Below are 17,609 nucleotides of genomic sequence, written 5' to 3' on the forward strand. Positions count from 1 at the left end.
AAGAGAGAACAAGAGACACAGAGAGAGAACGAGAGAGAGAAAGAAAATAAGAGAGAACGAGAGAGCAACAGAGAGAGAGAGAAAGAACAAGAGAGAAAGCATGAGAGAGAGAGAAAGAAAATAAGAGAGAGAACAAGAGAGAGAGCAACAGAGAGAGAGAAAGCATGAGAGAGAGAGAGAAAGAAAATAAGAGAGAGAACAAGAGAGAGAGCAACAGAGAGAGAGAAAGAACAAGAGAGAGAAAGAAAATAAGAGAGAGAACGAGAGAGAGAGAGAGAGAGAGAAGGAAAGCAAGAGAGAAAAAGAGAGAGAAAGAGAGAGAAAGAGATAGCAAGAGAGAGAAAGCAAGAGAGACAGATAGGGAGAGGAAAGGAGAGAGAGAGAAATGAGAACAAAAAGGGGAGAAAAAAGGAGAAAGGAGAAAATGATTGAGGCAGAGAATGAGAGGAGAGAGAAACAAAAGAGAGAGAGAGAGGGGTGATTTTTGAAGCATATGGTAAAAAGCACCCAAATAATAAGGAAAACCCCCCAGCCCTAACCTGTTTTTGAAAAGAATAAAAGAGAAAAAAAACCCAGCCCTCACCTGGTTTTGGAAATGGTTCGAGTGTGTATACACACACACACACATGGGGGAGAGAGACAGGGATGGAAAAAGAGGAGAAGTGAGAGGAAGAAGGAATGAGGGAAAAAGGGAGGAAGAGAGAGAAATGAGAAACATGAGAGAGAAAAGGGGGAAAGACAGGAGAAGTACCCAGAAATGAGATAGTGGTATAAATTTGAGGAGAGATGATTGATGATTGACTGTATTTATAAGGGGATGTTACATGGGATTGTATATATGAGGGGGTTATGTATGTATGTATGTGTGTGTGTTTGTTTGTTTGTTTTTGTTTGTTTGTTTGTGTCATTTTGGTTGGTGGTGTGCCCCAGGATTTTGTAAATGTAAAAAATGTGCCGCGGCTCAAAAAAGGTTGAAAATCACTGAACTAGACAATGTCATCTGGTGGGGCCTAGGGGAAGAGCCTTCTCTGTGGGGGGCCCTGGCCCTCTGGAACCAGCTCCTACCAGGGATTCGTACCACCCCCACCCTCCTTGCATTCTGCAAGAATTTGAAGACCTATTTGTGCTGACTGGCCTGGGGACATTGGACATCAGCCTCTGCTGATGAGTGGATCATTTGCTGTTGTTAGCATGAGAGTGACTGCTTTTTTAATAAATTGGTTTTTTAGATTGGTCTTAGATTAGTTAACTTAGTTTTAAATAATTGGATTTAGGATGTTTTGTATTGTTTTATATGCTATAAGACACCCTAAGTCCCCAGAGAGGGGCAGCCTATAAATCCAATGAATGAATGAATGAATGAATGAATGAATGAATGAACAGATAAATAAAGTTTTTTCTAAACAAAGTCCAGTTGCCTTTCGAAAAAGCACCCTGAGATTATTCGTAAGAATTAGGAGCTAAATACAAACAATGGAAGTTTTAAAGAAGCGATTGGACAACCATTTGTTTGAAATGGTATAGAGTTTCCTGACCAGTGGGACAAGAAGTTTCCTGAGTTGGGGGTTTCCTGAACAGATGGTTGAACTAACTAGAACAAGACTGTCAATCTCCTGTCCCGCAGGCTGGATGCACCATGCACTAGCCACGCCCATGCCCATTTTAGCAGGGGCAGGGGAATTCCAGTATGTCACATGATGCTGTCGTGATGACATGCGTTTGACCCTCCTCAGCTGGAAGATCTCCAAGGTCTCTTCCAACTCTGTTATTCTGTTCTGTCAATCAAACAGACTCAAAAGATTTGAGAAAATGCAAATCTGGGAGTCTGAGTAAGCCAGATGCTCCAGACAGTAATATGAAGAATGTGTTCCTATCACATAGTTTACTTCTTCCCATATTGAGCCTAATCACCAAATAATTTTATAGACTTTATTTTCAGCAAAGTCTATGAAGAATTTCCAATCTTTTAAGAAAGTTCTTGTAGTTTTATCCCTGATCAAAAAGGTCATTTTTGCCATTTCTGTTTTATCATTGGTAGTCCAACGGCCATTGTAGGTAGTCCTTTATTTTTTCATCTTTTTTCTAAGGTAAGTACCCTTGCTGTACTTACCATATATAAAACCAATCTCCCTTGTGTCTTTTATAATTGACTATCTATAAAGGATATACAGTAATGGATAATGAAAGTTGGTTTCATTTGAACGTTAATTTTTAAAAAGTCCCTGTACAGTGGTACCTCGAGATACGAGTTTAATTCGTTCCGGACCTGGGCTCTTAAGTCGAGCAGCTCTTATCTCGAACGACTTTTCCCCATAGGAATTAATGTAAATAATTTTAATTGGTTCCAGCCCTCAAAAAACTCACAAAGTTAGTCTAAATTATGCAGAAAGACATGTTTTTAATGAAGAAATGTACATGTACATATAAATGAATAATGAAGTTTCTTTCACTTAACTTGTAAACTTTCTTAAACTTTTAAATTTACATATGTTCAACTTCTCTGCCACCCAATCCTGTAGGACAGAGGTCCCCAACCCTTTTTGCACCAGGGACCGGCTTTAAGCGATCAAGAGAGGAATGGGTGAATGAATGGACGGAGGGTGGGAAGGAAGGAAGGAAAGAGGGAAGGGACAGGAACAGAGGAAGGAAGCAAGGAAACTTATGAAAGGGGAGAGTAAGAGAGGAATGAGTGAAGGGAGGGAGGGAGGGAAGAAGGTGGGAAGGAGAAAGAAAAGAAGAAATAGAGGAAGGGAAGGTAAAAGAGAGAAAGAAAAAGAGCAAGAAAGAAAGTGCAAGCACCCCCCCGAGCACCCCAGGCCGGCTGCAACCTTTTAAAACACGCGCGCCGCTTCGCAGCTGTCTCCTGAAGCCGAACGCGGAAGTTAGCGTTTGGCTTCAGGAGACAGCTCCTTGGCGCTTGTATCTCGAATTTGGGCTTGTAAGTAGAACAAAAATATCTCTCCCCTCCCAGCTCTTATCTCGAGTTGCTCTTAAGTAGAGCAGCTCTTATGTCGGGGTTCCACTGTATATGTATTTATATGCTGTACCACAAGTCAGTCAGCTATCTTAGCATATTGCATAAACAAACCAACGTTGCTAATCTTGCAGCTTTAAAACTTTATTATTCTTTACCAGGAAGTACAAATATTATATTAAAAATCATATATGCCTTAGCCATAGTTAATTGAGCAGGTTCAGATGTGCAAAGTGATACAGAGAAAGGAAACTGGTTTTGAAAATAACATCTATGCAGTTGAACAGATTTTAAAATGCATTTTTACAAGCAAGGCATTGGACAAGTTGTAGCAAAGAAAATTGTTTGAAGAGCACATTCTTTCCGAGCATATGTTAATATTCTTGGAGAAAGATAGCCTGGAACCCAGAAACTGGAAGAAGGTATCTGAGATCAGAACTTCAGTCTTAAAACTAGAGAAATCAAATTTTAAAAAAAACATTCTAGGCTTTTTGACTAAGAGCGAAACTATTATGGCAAAGTGCTTCTAACATAACAGTTGGTGACAAATAGTTAAAAATACATGTGATGGATGGTGATTACTAAGGTTATGATAAAAGCAGCCACTTCTTGGAGCAAAGAATGCTGGAAAAAAAATCTTTCTGGCTGTTCTAAAATTAGCACAGAACACAGATGGGCTCCTGCATCAAAACGTTGCTAGGGAATCTCTGTTTTTCTTCTTTCCTTTTACCATATATGCCTGTCAGATATATTGCTATATGTGAAGAAGGAAATATACATGGATGCTTATCATAACAGGTGTCAGAGACCATCTTCAGTAGAAGCCCAACTTTTAAAAATTCTCTGGAAGTCCTTGTAGAATCCCATCAATATTCTGCAAAACTCTTTCCCCACTAGTTTGTTTGTGTTTCTCTCTCTCTGTTCCCTCTTCCCCCCATCTTCTTAAAATAGGTCATGAGCAGAGAATGAATAAAGATAATTTTGGAGTGCTTTTCACTACTATCAAGAATGCCTTAAACCTGCCATAGGATGTTTACCTGTGACTGGGAGCATACGTCAAGTAATGCATATTTAACCAGCAACTCTCAACTCTGCCCCTCCCTTTGATAAAGGTTTGCTATGGATACTGGAGAGCAAGAGGAAGCAGGCTGATCCCTTCCCTGTGGGTTGTATATCTCTGTTTCTCTGTTTCTCCCTTTTTCCAAGTTGTGTCACTCAAAATCAACCGAGATACTGTCAATGCTCTCTTAAGAACTATGTCAGAAATCTTGCAAGAGGAAGTGGTTCAAGAGAAAAAGAAGCAGGAAAGAGTGGGGGTGGGGGTGGAGAGGAAGGCGATACTGCTCTCGCAATTAGGCTCCGTGGGGCTTGCAGAGAGACCAATGAAGCCGCACAGATGGTGAGCAAGTTTGTGAGTCAAGAGCAGAAGAAACCTCCCTCAGGTCCTGGCACCCAGTTTGCTTCTGGGAAACAGCCAAACAAGGGAGCCTGCTGGTGGAGGAAAGGAAAGGTTCTCCCGGCAAGATTTTCTGTCTCACTCTTGCTTGCTTGCTCTGTTAAAAGGAAAGAAAAAAAGCCAACACCATTATTTGATCTGCTGATGAGAACAAACTGTTACAAGGCATGGCAAGTAGGAGCTGGAGGAGGTGAAACTGCTCACTGTTGATTGCACAGGAACTGGATTGAGAAACTGCACTGTTGCTGCAGTGAGCTGAGACTCGGAGCTACCTGGCTGTCTGGCTTCCTGGAGTTGACATGTTCTGAAGATCTTGGAACCCTTCCTCAGATGACTGTCCATAACAGCATGAGTAGTGGCTACTGTAGTTTGGATGAAGACTTGGAGGAGTGTTTTTTTACAGCCAAAACCACCTTGTTTAGGAATCCTCAGAGCAAATTTGCTGCAAAGGTAACCAACACTGCAGTGTTTAAACTTCCATAGCAAATGTCTATCTTTAAATTTCAGTTTATCAAAATGAGTTGTTTGTTTGCTTTTTGTTTATTTTTTGGATTTATATGCCGCCTCTCTCCCAGGAGTTGGCTGCTTAGCATTCTTTGATTGGGGTTCTTTTGCAATGGGTGCTGAAATTAATTATAATGAGATTAAGACATTAAGTCTCATATTTGTCCAAAGTTTGATTTTGCTACTGGTGTGATAGTCTTTGGTTGTCAAAGTTACCCAATTTAGATGCTGTGCTTGCTCTTCATATATAATATTTCTACAGATTTAACTTTACAAAACTTTTTTGTGATTTGCTTTTTAAAGTAAATGAATGACAATTGAAATGTGATCTTGGTATATTGAGTCTAATGGTGTATTAAGTGTGTTCTTTCTCCAAGAGATTCTTGCTTGGATATTTTTCTTCTCATGTGGATAGTCATTGCCATGGATTTAAAATAGAGACAGTAGACTAATTCACATATTCAGGTGTGACAGTTCTCTTAGATGAGGATAATATTCTGTATATAATATTATAAATAAAAAAACCTTTATTTGTGCCACCAGTTTTACAGAACTTTTACAGTCATAAATAAAAGATTGGAGCACATTAAAAAAATTAAACATCTTGCTATTTATTTGCTGTAATGTACAGGATAGCTGTACATTACAGCAAATAAATAGCAATATGTTTAATATAGCTGTAGTAAATAAAAGCTTGGAGAAAATAGATTCATTTTAAGGAGATTTAAACTGCCAATAGAAAAAGCTGTCCATGTCTCTCACCATCACCACTCTCTCATTATTAACAGGCTAAGCATAACTAGCTTGCAAAAACTTCATGCTAATAGATAACGTGACACAGAGAAATGGAGTCAACAGAGTTTTAATGTAAAGATTTGTATGTCTGGAACTCTCTCTAGAAGTGTGGGTTACCATTATTGGGAAATATAGTCTTCTCTGTGAAGATGAATATTTACCATGGTGTTGGTAATCTTAGAGGCAATTTTGAGCAATGGACAGATTGACATCTTTTAGGCAATTAAGGGACATAAAAGAAGATTGGGGTGGTAGTCATCAAGATAGGCCTAGCATATCTTTCCAATGTCATATAGGATTTGACAAGATAATGTCCAATTTCCTTCTTAGAGTTTGGATCAACCAATGTCTCTTACTTACAATGAACCTACTTCATGATATTGTTGTAAAACCCTGTTGAATACCCTAGCCTGAGTTCTCACTAGATGAGTGATTATAAAGATAATGATAAATACATCCTAGCTAATAAATTCTGTGAGAATACATTTGTGACTCATTCTTTGAGGCCAATGCACTGTACAACTTGATGGTTTCCTGTTAACTAGGGTTGGGGATTATGAAAAATATCTGCCTGATGCCAAGCAGGATAATTTTACTTATTGTGCTTGCATTTGTAATATTTGACCTAAAATCAGTTTTTTTTAAAAAAACTCCAGTTCAATCTTCAATTTTTTAAATGTTAAAGATTATTATTATTAGCATTGATGAAAATGTGCTCATTACAGTTTATTGGATGAATAATAACTATTTCAACATAAATGAATAAAATAAAATAAATTTAAAATTTATTTTTGAACTTTTGGGGGGTTTTTATCAGAAATAATTTATGGATAAAACAAAACAAATAATTTTAAAAATAACACTTGATCTTTATCTGTCCAAGGCTTTCATTCTCAGAGGCCTAGAATGAATGTAAAGTTCAGATAGTATCCACTCTTTATCCTAAAGAGGTTGGTGTAAACTGTTTTAAGAGTATTTGCAATTATTTATGCACCTGTGTGCTGCAAGAGATGTTTAAAACACTATGCAAGACAATGTGAGTTTTCTTTGAGCAATATTTATTTGCCCCTCCGAATGAAAAATTAAACATAGCCCAATCATGGGTTGGTTTTTTTTATAGGAAGTGAATAGGCACTCAGTCTGCAGCAGCCATTTCCCTTCTGAAAGAAGATCCTCCCTCATTGTTCTGATATGTTAACCAGATATTGTTAAGGCTGATACTTCAAATCATGGAAAGAAGAAATCAGTTGAATTGGAAAAATTGTATCTATAGTCTTTGGTTCACTAAACTATCTAGCTTATTAGAATGGAAGGGAAGGGAAGGTTGATGCATTTAGAGGAAAATCAAGTTCCTTTGCAATGGAAGAAAAACCTAACACTGTTAACATAAAACGCACACATTGTGTTAACATAAATTTATTTATTTATTTATTTATTAGATTTGTATGCCACCCCTCTCCGCAGACTCGGGGCAGCTAACAACAGTAAAAAGACAACGTAAACAAATCTAATATTAAAAAATCTAAAAAACCCAATTTAAGAGATCAGTCATACATACAGTCATACCATACATAAATTTTATAAGCCTGGGGGAAGGGAATATTTCAATTCCCCCATGCCTGACGACAGAGGTGGATTTTTAAGAGCTTACAAAAGGCAAGGAGGGTGGGGGCAACTCTGATATCTGGGGGGAGTTGGTTCCATAGGGTCGGGGCCGCCACAGAGAAGGCTCTTCCCCTGGGTCCCGCCAAATGACATTGTTTAGTCGACGGGACCCGGAGAAGGCCAACTCTGTGGGACCTAACTGGTTGCTGGGATTCGTGCGGCAGAAGGCGGTCCCGGAGATATTCTAGTCCGATGCCATGAAGGGCTTTATAGGTCATAACCAACACTTTGAATTGTGACTGGAAACCGATCGGCAACCAATGCAGACTGCGGAGTGTTGGAGTAACATGGGCATATTTAGGAAAGCCCATGATAGCTCTTGCAGCTGCATTCTGCACGATCTGGAGTTTCCGAACACTTTTCAAATGTTGTGTTAACATAAATGTTGTATTAACATAAATGTTAACATAAAATACACCTCCCCCAACTTCTCTTTCCAAAACTTCAATTATGAAATTGGTAGCTCAGATTCATAATTTCTAATGATAATGTAATGCTTAATGTTGTTGGTATCTTTTTTGCCCAGTAATTTGGTGCAATTTCTGGAAGCAGGTTGTAGCATCCAAGATACCCTTTAATATTCCTACTGTTTGGATTCACTGTAGTCCTGTCTACAGTGTTATTGTAGTGTAGAATTGTAATATAGTTTATCTGTTGCCATTTAAAAAATAAAATGCTCTTTAGGGTAACTAATTTTATATGTATATTAATGTCTTAAGTGTTTATGTAACATACAACATGCATTTCTACCACACTGCATATTTTATTCTGTTCCTTTTGTGGAGGAACAGAAATATAGAGGCAGATAGACAGGATTTCTGAAATGAACTATCTAGCCAAATATTCTCCTATATAATGCCTTGCACCAGATGATTCAGAGGAGGTACAAGAGCACACAAATGGCTCACCGTCAGTTATGTGGGAGAATTTGCTTCCATGTAGAAAATTCTGGAAATGTTACTGATTTGGACTGAATCCTAAAATAAAGAATGCTGGTTTTTAAAAAAAAAAATCATGAATTCGTTAACTCTTAATAGTTGATGGATGTTTGTTCCATATGCATTCATTCATTATTTCTTTTTGAGATACCTGTAGAAAATTCAGTTCAATGATACCTGAGCACACTTGTCAGAACAGTTATTATTTCTTTTCCTATAAACTTTCCGTAGGGCTCTAAAAGTGTAGGTAAACTTTATTTGTTACGATATTAGGTGACCACATAATTGCAGAATTGCCAAACTAAAGAAAGCAAATACAAATGGCTTAAGCCCACATTGTTATGAATAGTTTGAATATTTATTTTATTTATTTATTTATTTTGTCCAATACACAATGAGGGTTTTAGTGGGTATATATCTATATACACATAGTAAAATACATGATGAAGGTTATAGAGGAGATACTCATAGCAAAATATATCTAAGAAATAATAGAAAAGAAGGTATAGTAATGGAACATATCAATGAAAGAATAGAAGAAGAGATATAGGAATAGAAGAAAGGTATAGGATATGATCCACCTTGTTGCCTTTCTAGATTAAGAATTCTGAAAGAAGATAATATGGATTTAGAAAATCTGTACAATAGTACTGTTTTTATCATTGCTCCAGCAATGATGATGAAGAAAAAACATAATACAGGTAGTTCTCAACTTACACCAGTTCATTTAGTGACTTTTTAAAGCTACAACAATACTGTTAAAATATGACTTATACTGTATGATGTTTTTCATAGAACCTTTGCAGCATCTCCATGATCATGTGACCAAACCTCAGTTGCTTGGCAACTGATTCATATTTATGACCTTCACTGTATGGCAGCAAATGTGATCACCTTTTGCAATCTTCTCTTCTGACAATCAATATCAATGAGAAAGCCATATTAAATTAACAACTGGGTTACTAACTTATCAACTGCAGTGATTCACTTAATAACTATGACAAGAAAAGTTATAAAATGGGCCAAAACTCACTTAACAGAAAAGTTGGGGTCATTTATGGTCGTAGGTTGTACTGAAAATGTTGTACTAGCTAAAGGAAGCAACACTATTGTGACTTTTATGTTCTTCAAGTTTCCAATGCAAACAAAATTGTTTTGCATCAGAAAGCCAGATTTTCATGTACTAATTAAAACTAAAGGGTAGCATCTAAGAGTAAAATATAAAGACTGTAATGTTGAATCTTGTGCCAGGTGACCTAACTACATCTTGGAAAACGTGCTTATACTCTATTGCAGTAGCAGAAGTAATAACAAGGTTTAGATATAATACAGTTTCTCCTTAAGGCATATGACTAACTATGTCTTCTTCCAGTAACACTTCTCTTACTAGAAAGTATTTTAGGACTAGCAAACTCTCCGTTTATCTGAATATTTAAAAGCCAGTATACCAATATATGTTATAGCAACCACTGTTTCCTAGCCTGTGCAAATTCTTTAACAAAAATTGTGACTAGGCTGCTTTCAACCCCTTCTAGGTTTTTGGTAAATGAAAAAAAAAATGACCTAAATTAAATTATTCTACTAAGATTAAAGTGACATTTACAATTGTGCTGTTTTATTGTTTGGAAAGTTTGATTTAACCGAACGATACACATGGTATGTAACTCAAAAGATTTAGGGCAAATTAACTTGCCTTCTGAAGTGCAAGAAAGAAAAGGGAGACATTCACACAAAATCCAAACAATAGTTAAGTATGTAAGAACAAAGTAAAGACCCAAAGTAGAAGAAGAATAGATGTTTTACCAAAGGTTAATATAGTGTGCATTTTAGCATCTTGGGAACTTCCTGCTGATTTGGTCTGGAGGAAGAATATTGGTGAAATTAAATTAAATAGTTATGGGAGGAGAGAATAATTGTTTATATAATATCTATGAGAATCTTTTCCTGGGATTGCCATTTTCTAAGCAGTGTAAATGCAGTGTTTCATGATCTGTACTTTAAATTCAAATTGTTTGTTAAGCATGTTTCACTTAATGTTGGTGGAATGCTTCTTCCTGCACACCAACATCTTCCAGCATTACTATTAAAAAACATGTGTCATATTCAATTTTGCCATCATGTATCTCTTGTGCGTACAAGGAAAACATCAGCTACATCACTATTCTTATGTCAACATCGGGCAGTAGGGTATAGTGCATGATTTCATACAGAGCAGAGTTTCTGAAAGGATGTACATTGTTGAGGAAAGCAAGCTTCTATCTTCTGTCACTTTTTAGTCTTTTACCTGAACAATGTGAAGGAAAATAGCACTGTTTCATGACCTCCTTCCATGTCCAAATACTCATCTTACAATGAAACTGAATCTCTGCAATGTGATACCAAGGTCTCATGTTGAGATAATAAGGCATCCTGCTTTCTTATTATAACAAAATGGAGTCTGCAACAGGAACTAGAATTCTAAGAAACGGCTTAAATTTCTGTCTTCTGAAACAGATGCAGACAGTTATGTGATGTGTTTTAATGTGTTTGAAACAATTTTATTTATTACACCTACACTTTTTTTTAAAAAAAAACAGTCTTTCTGTTTTTCTTTTTGACTTTTTGACCCCAACTATTTTTTTAAAAAAGAGAATGTGTTTAATCTCACTGTATAGCATTCCTGTCTATAGCTACAATTGTATCAAATGAATCTTAACTGTCTTCGGAGAGGGGCGGCATACAAATCCAAGTAATAAATAAATAAATAAATAAATTTGACTATCTTAAAGCACAGGAAAGAAGATTTAGGCCTGCAGATAGTTTATTAAACAATCTTTCTCTATGTGGAATGATTTTAAAACATAAGTGTTATGCATTAAGCGTTGTGATTTTGTTCTCATCTAACATATATTTGAATTTAAGCTTTTCAGATTTTACTTCTATGCTTTATTTCAGAAAAAATATTCTCTCTTCTTCATCATTTTTAAAATAATATTCCAATATTCTTATTTTGGACTGTTTCTAGTTTTTAGTTGCCCATCAATTTCTAATAATTTATTTTTATTAGATTTGTATACCGCCCCTCTCTGTAGACTCTTGATTTCCATCAAGATAAATAAAACTTCCAAAAATGCCATCTAAATCCTTGATCCAGTAATGTGCTACCTAGAACAAAGCATCCACAATGTGGTTAGATACCATTGCATGACAATATCTCCTACTTTTAGTAGATGTGCTAGAGAAGGGAATTGCACATTATCATGTCTTGCAGCACAAAAATAATTTCCATGACAAGCAGGACATTTCAACATACATTCATAAAGCATAGATAAAGATACTGGTAATTTGCACACACTCTAATATTTAATATTGGTATTAAATATGTACTACAAATTATGAACTCATTGCACCATGAAAAACAATGAAATGTTTTTTTAGATACTATGTTGCAGAGTTATAAAGATGATACAGGATAGTTATATAAAGTAGATGATATTGATATAGGTAAACTGGTACAGTGGTACCTCTACTTACGAACTTAATTCGTTCCATGACCAAGTTTGTAAGAAGAAGCCATTTTTCCCATAGGAATCAATGTAAAAGCAAATAATTTGTGTGATTGGGGAAACCACAGAGAGGGTGGAGGCCCTGTTTCCTCCCAGGAGATTCCTAGAGAAGCCATGGAGGCTTCTCCCTGCCTTTTCCGGCTCTGTTTCCTCCCAGGAGATTTCTAGAGAGGCCCCACAGAGGCTTCTCCCCGCCTTTTCCAGCCTTGTTTCCTCCCAGGAGATTGCTAGAGAGGCCCCACGGAGACTTTCCCCCCGCCTTTTCCAGTTACAGTTTCGGAGGCTCGGGTTTGTATGAGGAAAATGGCTCTTGAGAAGGGGCAAAAAAATCTTGAACACCCGGTTCTTATCTAGAAAAGTTCATAAGTAGAGGCGTTCTTAGATAGAGGTACCACTTATCACTTATAATTTTGAAGGCATAAAGTTATAGAAAATATCATTCGACATAACTTTTGTTCTGTAATAACACAGTCTCAACATGGAGTATACAAATACATCCCCAATCTTAAAAATCAAAACTGTGTCAATCCTTTTTATACCCTCTTCCAATTTCCAAAATAAGGGCTTCAGCATGATTATCAGCTTGATCTTTCTTTGCAGTAAATGCAATGGAGAAGGGCCTAGTTCACATTCAGGGCTTAAGATTTCTTCTGGAGGACACAAGCACAGCTAGTCTGTCAGGCTTTGACACTCCAGCGTGTATACAAATGTGGAAAAAGAGTATGTGTGTGTCCTCTTAATGAATGGATAGTATTGTCTGAGATGAGACAATTAGTGTAATGATTGAGGGAGTTGTTTCACATCAGAACCTGTCAAGACTGGCAGGTAATCAAATTTATGAAGGAAAAGAGAAACTGACGGAAATCCTAATATGGCAAACCCATATAGGAGGAAAGAAATGAAAGAAAATGTCATTTTAAAAAGTGGAATTTGTCCTTGAAATGAAATGTCTGATCAACAAACAAGGCAATCTCCTTCAACCCAAATCTCCTTGTGTTTAAAAATGTTGTGATTTGTACCCAGAAATGTTGCTATGGTATCTTGTAATATGTAGGCTGAGCGGCTTGCATTGAGATTTATAGTCAACAGCATAAATTGCTTCACTTTTTTTTCTACATCTCCCCCACACACATCTACATTTTCTTTTACATCTGCAGAGCAATAGCTGTGTTCATTAGAAGGCTTTAGGCAAGATGAATTTTCAATAAGAATTTTTTTTTTGGCAGACTATTAGTCACAAAGGGGTCAACCTGCACCCCAAGACTATACATGGCCTCTGAATATCATGTACCAGTTTGTAGTGCCTAGTCCTCTCTCTAAAGATGGTGATAAATATTGGCAATGACATATCAGTTATTTTGAGATGGAAACAAGAAAACCAGCAATGTAAACCCTAAAATAACAAGACAGAATAACAGATTTGGAAAGGACCTTGGGGGGTCTTCTAGTCTAACCCCCTGCTCAGGCAGGAAACCTTATACCCGTGATGGTTAACCTTTTTTCCTTTGGGTGCCAAAAGAGCTTGTGTGCATGCGCAAGTGCCCACACCTATAATTCAATGCCTGAGGAGGGCAAAAACGGCTTCCCCCAACCCCCAGAGGCCCTCCGGAGGCTGGAAATGCTCTGTTTCCCAACTTTTGGAGGGCCCAGTAGGCTCATGTTTTCAACCTCCCCAGGCTCCAAATGCCCTCCCCCATCCCCCCAGAGGCTCTCTGGAAGCCAAAAATGCCCTCCCAGAGGCTCTGTGTGAGCCAAAAAATCAGCTGTTGGCACACACATGCACGTGGGAGCTGAGCTGGAGTATCAGCTCATGTGCCAGCAGATATGGCTCCATATGCCACCTGTGGCACCCATGCCATAGGTTCGCCGTCATTGCCTTATACCATTTCAGAAAAATGGCATCCAATCTCTTGTTAAAAACCTCCACTATTGGAGTATTCACAGGCAAGTCTTTTCACTAATTACAGTGATACCTCATCTTACAAACGCCTCATCATATAAACTTTTTGAGATACAAACCCAGAGTTTAAGATATTTTTGCCTCTTCTTACAAATTATTTTCACCTTACAAACCCACCGCCGCCAATGGGATGCCCCACTTCTGGATTTCTGTTGCCAGCGAAAGCACCCGTTTTTGCACTGCTGGGATTCCCCTAAGGCTCCCCTCACTGGGAAACCCCATCTCCGGACTTCCGTGTTTTTGTGATGCTGCAGGGAAATCCCAGAGGGGAATCCAGCAGCGCAAAAACGGGCACTTTGCTGGCAACGGAAGTCTGGAGGTGGTGTTTCCCAGTGAGGGGAACCTCAGTGAAATCGCAGCATCACAAAAACACAGAGGTCCAGAGGTGAGCTTTTGAGGACTTTGGTGTTTTTGCGATGCTGCGATTTCAGTGATGCTCCCTTCGCTGGAAAACCCCACATCCAGACTTCCGTTGTCAGCGAAGCGCTCATTTTTGTGATGCTGGGATTTCCCTGCTGGGATTCCCCTGCTGGGATTCCCCTGCAGCATTGCAAAAGCACAGAAGTCTGGAGGTGGGGTTTCCCATGGAGGGGAGCCTCAGGGGAATCCCAGCAGTGCAAAAACAGGTGCTTCGGCTGGCAAAAGGGATGAATTTTGGGCTTGCACGCATTAATCGCTTTTCCATTGATTCCTATGTGAAACATTGTTTCGTCCTACAAACTTTTCAGCTTAAGAACCTCATCCCGGAACCAATTATGTTTGTAAGACAAGGTATCACTGTAATTGTTTTAACTGTCAGGAAATTTATTTTTAGTTCTAGAAACACCACATTTGTCTGTCCATCCCCAAACTGGGGAAAAGAAAACACTGAAAATCCCAGTTCTATGCAGAAATGTGAAAAGGACTGATGTCATGTCTCACATTGACCCAATGGTTCTGGATTTTGGCCGCTTATCCCAGAATGCTAAGGGTGCATCCTTGTCTCTGAACAATACTCCTCTCTTAAGAGAAGATCTATATATTGCATTCTTTGTTAAGTTTTTTTTATACTATTAATAGATGATTTTCATATTTTGGGGAAATATATTAATTACTGTATGAAAACCATTATTCTCAGAATCATGTTACATGAATGCTATCTAGTCGCTTTGTGGAAGAATCAGATAATAATTGTTTTGGGGAGTGGGTTTTTCATTAAATTACCAGTCCTCTGGATGTTTGATCAAATATTAAGTTTTGGATTGAGTTGTTACAAAATTGCTATAAGCAGCAATAAGAAAATGAATTTCCACATTGTGAAGTAAAAGTTGATTGAAAATTAGTTTAAGATGTTATCATTTTAAATTCAGTTTGCAATGGTGACCTTGACAGCAACTTGCAAGCTATTAGAATTCACTCAAGAAGATAGCTGGCTTTTAATTTTCATTTTTTTCTAAACAGAAACATTGTGAAAATTCCCATGATTACTAAGTATTTAATTGACCATTCTACAAGTAGACTGGTTTTTTTCTATCTTACTTTGTCTGAACAGTATGGCATCTGTTGTGTAGCAAATTCATACAATACAAATATGGAACGTTAGCATCCTGGCAATTCTCTGATCCATTGTCTTTCATGTGTAAGATCAGTATAACAGTGATGGTGAACCTATGACATGGGTGCCACAGGTGGCACGCAGAGCCATATCTGCTGGCACGCAAGCCATTACCCTAGTTCAGTTCCAATGTGCATGTGTGAACCAGCCAGGTGATTTTTTCTGGGAAGGCATTTTCAGCTTCCAGAAAGTCTCCAGGGTGGTGGGGGAAGACATTTTCACCATCCCCAGGCATTGAATTATGGGTGTGGGCACTTGCGCAGTCACAATAGTACATACACACACTTTTGGCACACGAGGAAAAAAAGTTTCACCATCACTGCAATATAGTGTTTTTGTATTATGTTATTTTTATACAATATAAAAACTTTATGAACATAATCTTACTCGTTAAATTGGCACTCATAATAAATTATTAATACAAACAGAAATAGGGTATTACCAGAGTTAATTCTTGGTAGTTTTCTGTATATTCTGGTCAATCTGACCTGGATTTTCCATAGACAAACAAAATGAGAATTCTTAGGAAAGTGTCCACCGGGGGGGGGGGGGGGGGGCTGAACAGTACAAGTGACTGAGTTTATATGTCTAGAAAAATAGCTGCCCTTGTGGGCATGGTAAAATGCATTTACCAAAAAGTGGATTCTTTCAAATATTCTGTCTCCCATCTTAGTAGGTTAAGTAAGTACTTGCTTCTTTCCAATTTAATTATTTGAATTGAATTTTTTTAAAATGTGGAGTTTTGAAGGCATAGGGGAAATAGCTAGGATCACATTGTTGACATGGATCCCACATTGTCCAATCTTGATATAAAACATGGCCTCATTTCTCTCTTACTGAATGTTTTCTTGCCTATCTTGCTCATTTTTGGTTGCAAGTGGCAAAGGAGCAAAAGGTGAAAAAAAAGCCGTCTAATTGTGCTTATTTGCATATTCCCAAACAAGGGGAAAACACACATACTGAAAATCCCCCTTCTGCCCAGGACCTATGCCTATTTGTTTATCAGTATTTTTAATATGGTAGTTAATTTTTTCTTTTTCTACCATAATCTTGCAATTTCCTTAGTACAGTACAGTGGAACCCCGACATAAGAGCTGCTCTACTTAAGAGCAACTCGAGATAAGAGCTGGGAGGGGAGAGATATTTTTGTTCTACTTACAAGCCCAAATTCGAGATACAAGCGCCAAGGAGCTGTCTCCTGAAGCCAAACGCTAACTTCCGTGTTCGGCTTCAGGAGACAGCTGCGAAGCGGCGCGCGTGTTTTAAAAGGTTGCAGCCGGCCTGGGGGGCTCGGGGGGGTGCTTGCAGCTTTCTTTCTTGCTCTTTTTCTTTCTCTCTTTTACCTTCCCTTCCTCTATTTCTTCTTTTCTTTCTCCTTCCCACCTTCTTCCCTCCCTCCCTCCCTTCACTCATTCCTCTCTTACTCTCCCCTTTCATAAGTTTCCTTGCTTCCTTCCTCTGTTCCTGTCCCTTCCCTCTTTCCTTCCTTCCTTCCCACCCTCCGTCCATTCATTCACCCATTCCTCTCTTGATCGCTTAAAGCCGGTCCCTGGTGCAAAAAGGGTTGGGGACCTCTGTCCTACAGGATTGGGTGGCAGAGAAGTTGAACATATGTAAATTTAAAAGTTTAAGAAAGTTTACAAGTTAAGTGAAAGAAACTTCATTATTCATTTATATGTACATGTACATTTCTTCATTAAAAACATGTCTTTCTGCATAATTTAGACTAACTTTGTGAGTTTTTTGAGGGCTGGAACCAATTAAAATTATTTACATTAATTCCTATGGGGAAAAGTCGTTCGAGATAAGAGCTGCTCGACTTAAGAGCCCAGGTCCGGAACGAATTAAACTCGTATCTCGAGGTACCACTGATTAATTTTGGAATCTCCTCCATAAATCTGATACGTTTCTTAACTTGCAAGGATTTTTAAAAGTACCTATAACATTGAACGGAGTTTCTACATCCCAGTGGAAGATCCATTAGTGAGCAATTTTCTTTATTCTTTCAGTGCTGCTTGAATAAATCCCTACAGGCATGTTGCTGAATTATTTAAGTTATTTACAATGCCACACACTACATTTCTGAGGCTGGAAATTTATTCTAAGTGGCAAGTTTCTTTTTCTTTCTTGATTTTTTTTCCCATCCTGGATAAAGGGTAGCAGTTTCAAAACACAGTT

General features: G+C 38.0%; 1 protein-coding gene across 2 annotated transcripts in view; it reads left to right on the forward strand.

Moving 5' to 3' along the window:
* RASSF5 (Ras association domain family member 5) overlaps nucleotides 1–17,609 on the forward strand; it is a 103,738-nt gene that overhangs the window by 51,899 nt on the left and 34,230 nt on the right. The window contains exon 1 of one of the 2 annotated variants that reach the window (XM_070745543.1): nucleotides 4,150–4,880. The exons of the other annotated variant lie outside the window; for it this stretch is intronic. Within the exon in view, the coding sequence (XP_070601644.1) occupies nucleotides 4,761–4,880 (120 nt within the window). The 5' untranslated portion in view covers nucleotides 4,150–4,760. Of the gene's footprint in view, nucleotides 1–4,149; nucleotides 4,881–17,609 lie in introns of those variants that run through there. 2 annotated transcript variants of the gene reach the window in all.

Source organism: Erythrolamprus reginae, chromosome 3 (genome assembly GCF_031021105.1).
Source record: "Erythrolamprus reginae isolate rEryReg1 chromosome 3, rEryReg1.hap1, whole genome shotgun sequence".
NCBI classification, from domain to species: domain Eukaryota; kingdom Metazoa; phylum Chordata; class Lepidosauria; order Squamata; family Dipsadidae; genus Erythrolamprus; species Erythrolamprus reginae.